Consider the following 13,257-nt stretch of genomic DNA (forward strand, 5'->3'; position numbering starts at 1 on the left):
GCTGGGGCTGCTTCCCCTGGAGTGTCAGAGGTTGAGGGGTGACCTTATAGAGGTTTTCAAAATTATGAGGGGCATGGATAGGATAAATAGACAAAGTCTTTTCCCTTGGGGTCGGGGAGTCCAGAAGTAGAGGGCATAGGTTTAGGGTGAGAGGGGAAAGATATAAAAGAGACCTAAGGGGTAACTTTTTCACGCAGAGTGTGGTACGTGTATGGAATCAGCTGCCAGTGGATATGGTGGAGGCTGGTATAATTGCAACATTTAAGAGGCATTTGGGTGGGTATATGAATAGGAAGGGTATGGAGGGATATGGGCTGGGTGCTGGCAGGTGGGACTAGATTGGGTTGGGATATCTGGTCGGCATGGACAGGTTGGACCGAAGGATCTGTTTCCATGCTGTACATCTCTATGACTCTATGAATGATGAAACAGGTTTGAGGGGCTGAATGGCCTGCTCCTGTCCCTATGTAAATAGTGTTAACATTGCCCAGTTACGTTAAGGAGACTCATCATATTTATCTATATAAATATGCGAGTCCTGGAACAGGGTGGGCTGCAAGCCCTGGAACAGCGTTGGGAAGCAGCCCCAGGGCAGCATGCAGGTAGTCAGTCCTGGGTAGAGATCAGCATGGGGGAGACAGTCCTGGAACTTACTCTGAATACCTGAGTGCTGGTACAGAGCGGACTGGGGCTTGGAGTGGATTGGGGATGGCTGTTGGACTGGGGTCTGGTGTGGGCAGTCAGACCATGTGCGGAGGCCTTGTGCTGAGCTGATACAATGTAATGTTTAATTTGAAATTTCCCACCTTACTGTTATGTCAACCCTTTAATGATGTGCTATTTTAAAACTTATTTTTCAACTCTGCAAAGTAATGCAACAACTTTTATTCCTCTGCTGTATTCAAGAATTATAGCTAGATACTTGCACCTAAGATGTTGCCATAAGGCGCAGACATTGTAAAAGCTTTTCACTATAATCCTGCATGGAGTACAATATAGTAAAAGGATATTCTATACTCCATATTTCATGTTCATCATATATGAGAATATTGGCTAATGATGCAGAGATATCAAACTATTAAAATGTGACTTTAGCATGCCAGTTTTACAAACACTATGCATTAGAAACTAGTACTGCATTCAAACTCTTATTCTTCAACATAATCTCAAAAATATATTCTTATTTACGTCTCAATTAATACTCACCATGAACCTGGACAGTTGTATTTACTTCATGCTGACCTGCCACATTTTTGACAACACAGCTATAAACTCCTTCATCAGTGAGTTGGACCTTCTCAATAGTCAGCGTGCCTTCAGCATCCACATTGTACTGTTTGTTATCTGGCAAAATGTTGTTACTTCCTCTATACCATGTTATAGTGGGTTTCGGCATACCCCATGCATTGCAGGGAATGTCAACCCTGTGACCTGCTTGGACTTTTATAACACGGGGTCCAGGTTGAATTCGTGGAGGAACTAAAGAGATAGTAATCAATGTAAGAGTTATGATAGGATTTCTTCAGTGGAACACATTTGAATCCAAATATTAAACAGATTAAACTTAAAGTTCAGATAGTACAGACAGGAAAAAACCAACCTGATATGCTATTTAGCCACCTTGGTAACAATGTAAGCTGTCTATTTTTTCAAATGAAGACTAATTGACATTAACAAATGTTTCACACATCTACCTTAAACTATTGCAAAGCTTTGCCTGCATTATACTATTTGAACTGAAAGTGATGCTCATCCCATCAGACAGACAGACGGAAAAGTCCTAACTACAGGTGTACCAGATTGTACTTTACCAGGCTGTACATTTTTCAATGTTAATGTATTAACTGCCATTAATAATCTTATAATGGATGATTGCAATGACATCCTGGTCTCAGCTGTTCACTCAGCCCTCCCATTTACCTCTCAGCCCCTTTGGGCCACCTCCCTCATTTCTGATGAAAAGCGTGTGCTCAAAATGTCGACTCTCCTGCTCCTTGGATGCTGCCTGAGTGGCTGTGCTAATCCAGCACTATACTGTTTGACTCTGATCGCCAGAATCTGCAGTCCTCACTTTCTCCTCAGCTCTTTAGCCCACCATTCCCTTCTGTCTGCTCTGCTCTGCTCTGCTCGCACCAATGCAGTGGCTCTGTGGTTCCTTGTGCTGAAACAAACCTTGGTACCTTTCTCTAATTTTCAAGCACCTCTCATCTCTTCTTTCTGATTCTTTCTGATTTGAGTAGTTTATCAGTCATATAAGAAATAAATAAATGGAAAGTTTGTTACATAAGGGCTTATTATAAAGAGGTTCCGGTTTGCATGAAGTGGCTAATCCTGAATGAGTGAAAACATATGCTCACTGGACTTTGCAATAGAAATAACGGTAAGGCTGCAATTAGGCAATGAGATTACTTGCAGCATGTGCAGATACACAATTAAGTGTACAAATCTGCAAGCTGCTGTCAGTGATACCCTGCTTCTGCACAGGGTGTAACAGTCTTCACCAATAGAGTTTGTTTCTTTGTCACTGATCATAAAGTCCAAGCTATAATCTTTAAAATCTGGTGAAGAACACTTGGAAATCACTGTTTTGGTAACTCCAAAAATAGCTTTTGTGGGAACAAATAAAAAATGAATAATGCAATTCCTGTACATATTCCCCTTGAAAGTAAACTGCATTTAATAACCTCTGTAGTGGTGTGGATTCTGGAAAAGTGCACTCATTATTTTCATTCACTTGGAATCACATATCACAAAGACACAATGTGATAAAATGAGCCATTTTGCCCGATGTATACTGTTTGGAAGTTGATTCAGTGGAAAAGTGAACAGAGTTCATATTGAAAAGCGGGAAAAAGAAACACAGGACTATGGGTAAACAACAGTGAAGAAAAAATATTAGCTTTTTCAACAATGAGGACAGGCACATGGGCCAGTGACCTGCTTCAATGCTCTAAGATTTTATGATTTAAACAGTGTATTGCACTGATTCATGAAATATTAGTTTAAGAAAGTAGCATTATCTATAGCTTTTCAACATGCAGGTGACACTTTAAATATCGTACATCTGCACCATTTTACTATAAAATATTCTTGTATTTTTGCTAATGGGTGTTAGTGTAGAGGCTATAAATGAAATATCTGCTTGTAATCAAGTTCTGAAATCCACTTCAATATATTCAACAGAATTAAATACTGATAGAAATGAGACTGGAGTACTGACCTCAACACAAATTGTCATGAGATGGTTGAACTCAAACAAATTTCAAAAACACATGCTTTTCTCTCTGGAGAGTTAAAGTACATGGCATGATCCTATGAGCAGTTAAACATCACAAGCTGAACAATAAGCAGTAACGATCCTCAAAGAACTCACCCCAAGCATCTCTGATCTTTGACACCAAAAAAAAGAACTGACATCACTGATCTAAACATAAATGGAAACATACCATTTACAGTCAGTTTAGTATACTGTGTAACATTCCCAGCAATGTTTGTTGCAATACATAAGTAGAGCCCACTATCAGACAGTCTGGTTTCAATAATTTTCATTAATCCAGAGGATAGTTGAGTATGTCTGAAATATAAAATACAATTTGAATTAACAAATGCTAACATCTTAATGGGTACCTGGAAATTATATAATTCTTTCAGGTTTAAGATAACAACGTAAATAATAATTGACTCAACATTGACTTTATTAATTTCAGATCATAACTATGGCTATAATTTTGTACAGTACCTGCAGGTAATGATTCTGTTGTAGCTCCTCTAGACCCATATTTTGTTTATTCACTTGCCCCATAATCTCTTCTGCATGCACCATCAACCCTAACACATACCTTCCCTTTTTTTCCCTTGCCTCTCCCTTTGACCCGAACTGCCACCACTTATCTCTTGTTCTCACTTAGCCTGTTTTTACTTTTTAGCTCTAACGTAAGTTTACCAGTTCGAAATATTGACTGTTTTACTTTCCACTTATGCTGTCTGACCCGTTCAGTATTTTGTTTTACCATCTCCAGTATTTTAGAAACAGATAAATGAAATGACTGTGAGACAGACTCATAACTTCAGCACAAGGTTCTCAAATCAGGAGAACAATGTTTGCAATGTAGATTTACATACAGCAAATTATACACAAACAAGAAATATGAGGGTTGGAAATCTGAAATTAAAACTTAAAGTTGGAAATCCTCAGCAAGTCTGGTGACATTTGTGGAGACAGAATGAGTTGAGGTTTCAGGCTGGCAATGCCTCTTCATTTGGAAAACATGAGAGAGATTTCATGATAAATGAATTATTGGAGTTTCCAGTGGTTGTAGCTTTGCTTGAAGTTTCTTCCAATGCAAGAAAAAAATTGATAGCATAATCCATTTGTCGAGGCTGGTGATAAAATGAATTGCTGGAATAAAATTCTATATCCCATGTTCAAGGTACCAAGCATGACAAAAGGTAAATATGGAAACCACTCCTGTATTCAAATTTACATGGCCTGTTGAAGTAAATTTTACCAAATAACTGTCTGTCAGCTTCCATCTTTGATCAATGTCATGAAGAGCAGGATTCACTCACTGGAGTCCTAATCCTCAAGCAAACTGAGCATTCCACTAAAGGTAGCCAAGTACAGGTTCATAGACCTGGTCAGTGGAATAAAAAAGACTACCAACACTGAGGTAATCTCCCTTTATAAAGGTCCAGTCCTCTCTATAATACCTTCACTTTTGTTTTTTACTTTGATTAACCATATGTGGAATATTTTGATAGATTTGTTTAAAAACAGAAGATCTAATCACTCCATCCTTTTGGAAAAAAAATTCCATTAATTAATCGTTTACAAATTAAATTTAAAGTGATGGATTCTTTTAAAGCTACAAATTGTAAATGCAAACCTAGAACATTCTGAAGACAACACCACATGATTCAGTGCCTACAGAAAAGAAGATCAAAATTTTGGTGCTGCCACTACTTAACAATTGAAAACTCAAAGACAACTGAGCACATCAATAGTATCAGAAAAATCTGAGTAGTTGGTTTCAGTCATTTTGACGATGTCAGTTTCAGTTCAGACTGGGTCTCTTTATTGATGATTTCATGAACTAGCTAAATCTGTGGTCAGATGATCACTATGGCCATGGTAAGTCAGTGTCTTTTCTTTTTAGAAGCAGTTTTAGTCCACAAAACATCTCATGATTTAATCAAATGATGGAAGTCAAACATAGATCATTAATTTTTATGACTTTCACAACAGCAGAGGCATACTGTAAGTGATATAGTCAACCTGTTAACCATTTAAATTATGCAAAATGTATAGAAAAATCTTATTTCTATAGTTTAGGGCTGAAAGTTGAGGGCGGCATGGTGGCACAGTGGTTAGCACTGCTGCCTCAGAGTCCAAGAGACCCGGGTTCAATTCCGGCTTCAGGCAACTGTTTGTGTGCACAATCTGCACCCCCCCATCCCCTCCCGTGTCTGCGTGGGTGTGCTCCAGTTTCCTTCCACAGTCCAAAGTGTGCAGATTAGATGAATTGGCCATGCTAAATTGCTTGTAGTGCTAGGTGAAGGGGTAAGTGTAGGAGAATGGGTCTGGGTGGGTTGCTCTTTCGAGGGTCAGTGTGGACTTGTTGGGCCGAAGGGCCTGTTTCCACACTGTAAGTAATCTAAATCTAAACTTGAGTATTCTCATTTAAATTATATTAATATGGTGTCAATTTTAAGCAGCATGAGAAAAAATGTGAAACATGACTGGCCAATCGAAAGGGCAATTAATCTGAATCCACAATCAATCCCAAGATTAAATATCAGCTGGATCAGTGACGTACAGCATGCAAAATAGTGACCTGTGAGAAATTTGTTTTCAAACTTGAGTTACCTTGGTGAAAAAGGAGAGATAAGTTGCATATTTTTGGCCCAATTGATGATGGGAGGCGGAAAGCTTTGCACTTCGCAAGACAATGTGACATCCTCTCCTTCTATCACTGATACTTCCTTTGGACTTCCTCTCTCAGATCCTTTTGACTCAGTAATGATTCTTGGTTTAACTGGAATTTAAAATCATTTTGAAAACTTCTGCAAGACATTTATACTAAGATACATATAAAGCATAATCTGCATTAATACATTCCCATTTCAAGCATTTACGTATTGAAAAACGGAATTCTCTTTACTAGTTCCATGAGTTGTGAATTTCAATTCAAGTTTACGTTGATCCGAATATAGCAAACACACGAATTTCGCATGGATTGAACTGGAATAAATTATTATTTACAAAATTTCAGCAGCAAACTTTAACAGAAACATTTGTTATGGACAGGCCAGACCCCTCAAAACATTTCAAGAAGGCAGCCTAGACCCTAACTTTGCTAGTTGTTTTAAGCAGGTGGATAGTGGATATGCCAGGAGAGATGCTGCTGGTCAAACTACTTAGTTTTAAACAAAACAGAATTTATTTACAAGATAACTGAATGAAACACAAACAAAATAAAACAGAATACCAAATAACTTAACCTATCCGAAAACCTGACAGATCATCCCAACTGAATGATGGCTGTTCCAAATACTTGCAACAGTACATAAACACCCCTTGCCACAAAAGGTATAATCAAACGTAGGTTCTTACAGGAAAGAAGTCAGAGAGTATCAGAGAGTATCAGGACCAACAGCTTTTTCCACACTACTTCTAAAAATCAAACCAAACCAATCCAGAGAAAGGCTGAGCTGGGAGAATTGGGGTCACTCCCCTTTCATTGTACAAGTTTTTTTTTTAACTTGAAAGTCTTCTGCCTGAGGCAGTACCTGTTGGCTATAAACAAATTGGCCCCAAGACCCTTCAACCCTAGACTTTTCAGAGTCTGTGTCATTTACAACCTATGTGAGAAAAAAAACAAGGACAACATAATCTTGTTAAAGGAGCAACTTTGTCACACATTTTATCAGAATGGATGTAAAGAATGAACTCTTTCTTTACTTATTATTCAAAATTATTTTATGCGTACCATGTGGTATAGAATGAACACATCATTTAAAGTTACATGTGTTTGGAAGAACAAAGTTTAAGGAAATCTGATACCATTTGTAGTCCTAATTACATGTGAAAGAGGTGCAGGTTGTTTATCTTTAAAAGAAAGAAGAAGAAAGTAAGACTTATAGGAAAATTCACTTTTCCCGATTAACTTGGTGTATTTAAGAGAGACAAAGTATATTGATTGGTTGATTAATCTATTATTCTGCTTAACATTAACAAATGTCAATTTTAGTACTTTAATACCAAGTCTGCTTAGCCTCACTTGACAACAAAAAATAAAACAGGATTTTGGCTCCTGTTTAGTTAATTTCCATTTCACAGAACCAGATTGAGCGATCATGCAGCCTTCAAGGTTGAATAAGGCAGATTAACAACTTCCCACTTTGTTAAATACTTATTGGACAACCGGGTATGGTAGAGAGGGAATTAACCAGTGAAATAAAATCATAATAACAGCTGCATTTCACAATATTTTCTTTTAATTTATAGTTATAGAGTCATAGAGGTGTACCACACAGAAATAGATCCTTCAGTCGAACTAAGCAAATCTAGTTCCATTTGCCAGCATTTGGCCAATATCCCTCCAAACCCCTCTGATTCATATACCCATCTAGATGCCTATTAAATGTTGTAAATGTACCAGCTTCCACCACTTCCTCTGGCAGCTCATTCCATACACCCTCTGCATGAAAAGGTTGCCCCTTAGATCCCTTTTAAATCTTTCTCCCCCACCTTAAATCTATGCCCTCTAATTTTGGACTCACCTACCCCAGGGAAAAGATCTTGTCTATTTACCCTTTCCATCCCTTTCATGACTTTATAAATGTCTATGAGGTCACCCTGCAGCCTGCAGCCTCCAATGCTACAGGGAAAACAGCTCCAGTCTATTCAGCCTCTCCCTGTAGCTCAAACCCCCAACCCTGGCAACATGCTTGTAAATCTTTTCTGAACTCTTTCAAGTTTAACAACATCTTTCCAGGGAGACCAGAAATGAACACCGTATTCCGTAAGTGGCCTAGCCAATGTCATGTACAGCTGCAACAATGACCTCCCAAATCCTATACTCAATGCACTGACCAATAAAGGCAACTGTATGGCAAGCCTAGCAAATGCTTTCTTCACTATCCTGTCTACCTGCAACACCATTTTCAAGGAACTATGAACCTGCATCCAAGATCTCTTTGTTCAGCAACACTCCCCAGTACCCTATCATTAAGTATACAAGTACTGCCCTGATTTGCCTCTCCAAAACGCAACACCTCACATTATCTGAATGAAACTCTATCTGCCACTCCTTGGCCCATCAACTATTCTGATCAAGGTCCTGTTGTACTCTGAGATAACCATCTTCACTGTCAACTACACCACTAATTTTGGTATCATCTGCAAACTTACTAACTAATGAGGGACTCTTATGAATTAAATGAAAACTAAGACAACAAGCTGGGTATCATTAATGGGGCCCTAACAGCATATATCTCTCAATCTTAAATAAATAAGCAAAGAAAATATCGTTCTATCATACAAAGAGTCAAAAATAGTAATAACTAACCATAATGAAGAGATGGGCCTCAGAAAACTGACACTCTAAGGAACCAGTCATGAGATTGCAGGAGATGACATCCATCACCTTTAAAAGCTAAATCATTTTGATAAGAGCCAATAAGAATGTAATGATGGGGATTCAAGATGACAGCGACCCAGTAGGTCTGAGTCTGCTGAGCTCCATCCTCGACCCAGACAAAGTGGAACACCTACCCTCCCTTCACCTTTAAAATTGCTAAAAAAAATTTTTTTCCCTGACTGTTCCCAGGTGCACTCTAACATGACTAAAGGCAACGGAGTATGGAACTCACAATAGACAGGGACGCCCCACTTGCAGCAACAGATGCATATACGGCCGCCCTGGGGGATTTACCTGCAGAGGCACGAGGATCGAAGCATCAATGGAAGAGACCTGGGCAAGGTGGGAGTTGATCTTAGTCATGCTGTAAAAACACGATCTGGAGACCCAGACTCTCGGTCTGTGTGTTGGAGGGGCGGAGCAACAGGCCGCGTCTCCGAGACCGCGGCTGAATCTTCCGTGGGTCAGGTCCAGACTGTGGAGCGCCGAGAGCTCCAGGACGTTGGAAGAATATCCGGTTGCTGGGCCATTCTGAACAGGAGGAAGAAGGCCAGCTCGCTAACTTCCTGGAGCAATGGCTCCCACAACTGCTGAGGCTGGAGTCTGAGGTAGACCGGGTGTGTGTCAAGCGAGACCACCAGGTCGCAGTGCTCAGGCCCTGATCGGACCAGCACCCCAGCCCAGTCCTAGTGTGATTCTAGAACTACAGACACAAACAAATGCTGCTGGAGGCCTCCAGAGCACTGGGAAAGGATACCCAGGCTATGGTGTACAAGGGATCAAGAATAATGCTCTTTCAGGACTTCTCCCCATTCATAATCCACAAGAGGAAGGCATTTGATGAGGTAAAGAAGAGTATGAGGAATCTGAATATTCAATACTCAACGAGATATCCGGCAACACTGCGCTTCTGCCACGGAGGGTCTGTGTTTAACTTTGGATCGCCGGAAAAGGCAAAATAATTTTTGGACACTCTAAAACAGACTGAATGGCTTGAATTATATGGACAATTATTCTATTTTACCCTTCTTTCCTCTCTTTTTTCTTTCTTTTTCTTTTTCTTTCTTTTTCTTAATTTTATTTGTTATCTGCTTGGTTTACCTTTGTTGGTTTTTAAAAGTTTTTCCTTTAATATATGTTGGGATTATAATTTTATATATTCTATCTCATGTTGCTGTTATGCCAAGAATGTCTAGGGTAGTAGTATGGGAGGGATGGGTTGGGTACTGACCTTTAACTCCCTTGTTATAAGATATTAGTATTTGTTTATCTTGCTTTGTGAGGTCTGCGGCGAGGGCATGGCTCCAGCTGGAAGGAGTCATGGTGGGATTATTGGATGGTAGGAGTGCCCCTGTGGACAAGGGGGAAAGTCTCCTTTTAATTATGTTTTATGTTGTTACGTCTTCAGAGTAGTTTTTAGCAGTTTTGATTTAGTAGTTTTAAAGGTTGCATTTTTAAATCTATGTGAATTGTTTATAGTCTTTACTCAGTACTCTATGAATGGGGTTCTTCCTCCTGGGGGCTCTAGGACTCTCTTGGCATTTGTTTAAATGGTGCACCTGGAATATTAAAGGGAGTCACTCACCAATTAAAAGGAAAAGGATACTGTCAAGTCTTAAAAAAGAGAAGGTCGATATAGCCCTATTACAGGAAACACACTTAACTGACAAGGAGCATTTGAAGCTGCAGCAGGGAGGATTTGGCCAGGTGTTCTTCTCATCTTTTAACTCAAAAAGTAGAAGAGTGGCCATTCTCATCTAGAAGAAACTTCCGTTTCAAATGTTAAGCCAAATAAAGGATGAGTCTGTGCGGTTTATAATATTTAAAGTTCTAATACATGGCGAAAAGTACAGGATCCTGAATGTATATTGCTCTCGGGCACATCCTTTTAAATTCGCAACTAATGCACTCACTAGACTGATGGGCCTTGGGGTGTCATACAATTATGGGACAGGATGCCTAGGGGCCCTGTGGGTTTATCTCTACAATCTAGGCAGTTGGTGGATTTGAATAGGAAGTTGAGACTGGTAGACATGTGGAGATGTCTTCACCCTGAGGGTAGAGATTTTACCTTTTATTCTAACCCACGTAAGTGCCAAACCAGAATTCATATGTTGTTTGTCCCTTTGACCTTCTTGAGCTCGAAACTGTCTGCAAAATAGGGAATATAGCTGTTTCAGACCACGTGGCAGTGTATATGGAGGTTAAGGCTAGTGATGATGAGATGGTCTCTTGGCACTGCCGTATGGACCCTTTTCTACTGAAAGATAGTAAGTTTATAAAATACTTTTTTCAGGAATTTAAAGCTTTCTGGGATATTAATTTAGGTACGGCCAGCAACCCATCATTGATGTGGGAGACTGCCAAGGCCTATGCACGGAGCTTGAATATCTTGTATTCTGCAACCTGGAAACAACAGAGGGGAGAACAACAATTTCTGCTCGAGGCTCGCCTGAAGGCAACTGTGTCAGCGTATGTTGATGGATGGTCCATAATCAAATTGCAGTGGAATATTGCCCTCAGACTACGTTGAATGCTGCACTTACTCAAACAGCAAAGAGGGAGATGTTATTTGCGAAGCAGAGACTATTTGAATATGGTGATAAGCAAGGCAGATACTTAGCATACCTGCCAGAAAGAAGAAGGCTCCCAATCTATTAAATATATTTGAGAGAGTGCTGGAACTTTGACCTGTGATACTAAAAAGATCAATGCAGCATTTAGAAAGTTCTATTTTGAACTGTATCAATCGGAGGACTGTGAGGATAGAACGAGAAAGATGGAATCCTTTTTTAAGAACCTGGACCTCTCGGGTGTAACCTCGGAGTAGGTGTCTTTTTTGAGATCCCCCTTGACAATTCAGGAAGTGCAGGAGGTGGTGAGGCTGTTCCATAGTGGTAAAGCGCCCAGGCCAGATGGATTTCAAACTGAGTTCTATGAGGTGTTTATAGATTAACTGGCTGGACCGCTTATGGACATGTACAACTATTCATTCAGTCAGGGCAGTCTCCCATCCTCTTTGAGAGAAGCAAATATCGGTCTCATTTTCAAGAAAGGGAAATCCCCAGAAGATTGTACTTTGTACGGGCCTATATCCTTATTGAATGTGGACTTTAAAATCCTGTCGAAAATGCTGGCATTAAGACTGGAGAGGGTACTGCCATTTATCATAAAAGAGGACCAAACGGGGTTTATTAAGGGTCATAGGTCTACTAATAATATTAGAAAAGTACTAAATATGGTGCAAGTATGCCAGCAAAGAGCAATACCGGGCTTGATCATTGTCCTACATGCAGAGAAAGCATTCAATCAGATAGAACGGCCATACCTTTTTAATATTATGGAACGGTTTGATCTTGGAGAGGTTTTTACCAAATGGGTCGCAGTGCTATATAGTGACCCAAAAGCAGTGGTACTTACCAATGGTATGAGATCAGATAGTTTTAGTGTTGGCTGAGGTTATCACCAAGAGTGTCCTATTATTCACACTAGTGATCGAACCGCTGGCGGAAGCCATTTGGAAGGACCTCAGCATAACAGCCCCGGAATTAGGATCAGGCAAGCATAAAATTACTCTTTATGTGGATGACATACTTCTTTTCTAAACTGATCCACTGACATCTGTGCCCCACTTAATACAAGTGGTTAAGTTATTTGGTGTGTTTTCCGGGTACAAAATTAATTTCATGAAATCAGAAGCCATGCCAGTGGGAGGTCTTAGCCGCATATCCAACTTTGGGGATGGAACTCATTTCCCCTTTCGGTGGTCACAGGGAGGTTTTCTGTACTTAGGTATCTTTATCACCCTGGCTTTTGATCAGCTATATAAAGCTAACTATGTGTGCAGTTGTTCGAGAGAAAATAAGACAGGGAAGACCTTCTGATATCCTGGTTGGGAAGAATAGCTCTGGTCAAGATGAATGTCCTCCCTCACCTACTATACCCCATGAGTATGCTTCCTTTGATATTGCCGAGGCAAGTGCTGCGTAGGCCTTATGCCTGGCTTGGATCTTTTATTTGGCATCATAAATGGCCCCTTATCAAATTAAACTGCAGCTCTCACAAGAAAGGGGAGGAGGCCTAGATTTTCTGGACATTTCCTGACCTCCTTGCTGTCATACATGGCTGATTGTGCCTCTCATGATCAACAATCAAGTTGGTCGGACATCGAGGCTTCCCAGGCAAAATGTCCCCTCATTAACCTGTTGTTTATGGACAAGATGAGAACAGTCATGGATCATTGTAAAAACCTGATTGTCCTAAACACAGTCAAAGCTTGGAGGTTGATGCGACAGGGTGAGGATAATTTACAAAAAACCTCCCCTTTCACTCCTTTAATGGGAATGTTGGGATTTCAGCCAGGTTTGATAGACGTCAGTTTTAAACTTTGGGAGTCTAGAGGAGTCTCCTGCTTGGGAGATTTATTTGATGAGGACGTCATGATGTCCTTCGAACAGTTGCATCTGAAATTCGGGCTACCTAGCACGGACCTCTTCCAATATTTTCAAGTACAAGACTTTGTACAAAAAAAGACCACATTGATGGTTAATCCCTATAAATTGGATATGGAGAGGAGAGTGCTTCAACCAGTGGGTGCACCTTCGGTCAGTAGTCT

At 40.1% G+C, this 13,257-nt stretch overlaps 1 protein-coding gene across 3 annotated transcripts in view; it reads right to left on the reverse strand.

The window, feature by feature from the left end:
- hmcn1 (hemicentin 1) overlaps nucleotides 1-13,257 on the reverse strand; it is a 597,300-nt gene that overhangs the window by 303,726 nt on the left and 280,317 nt on the right. For all 3 annotated transcript variants that reach the window (XM_072573640.1, XM_072573638.1, XM_072573641.1), the window contains exons 22-24: nucleotides 5,867-6,035; nucleotides 3,447-3,574; nucleotides 1,207-1,479 (exon numbers count right to left, since the gene is read on the reverse strand). In XM_072573640.1, coding sequence (XP_072429741.1) covers nucleotides 1,207-1,479; nucleotides 3,447-3,574; nucleotides 5,867-6,035 — 570 coding nt within the window. The remainder of the gene's footprint in view (nucleotides 1-1,206; nucleotides 1,480-3,446; nucleotides 3,575-5,866; nucleotides 6,036-13,257) is intronic.

The sequence above is a fragment of the Chiloscyllium punctatum genome, chromosome 7 (genome assembly GCF_047496795.1).
Source record: "Chiloscyllium punctatum isolate Juve2018m chromosome 7, sChiPun1.3, whole genome shotgun sequence".
NCBI classification, from domain to species: Eukaryota; Metazoa; Chordata; class Chondrichthyes; order Orectolobiformes; family Hemiscylliidae; genus Chiloscyllium; species Chiloscyllium punctatum.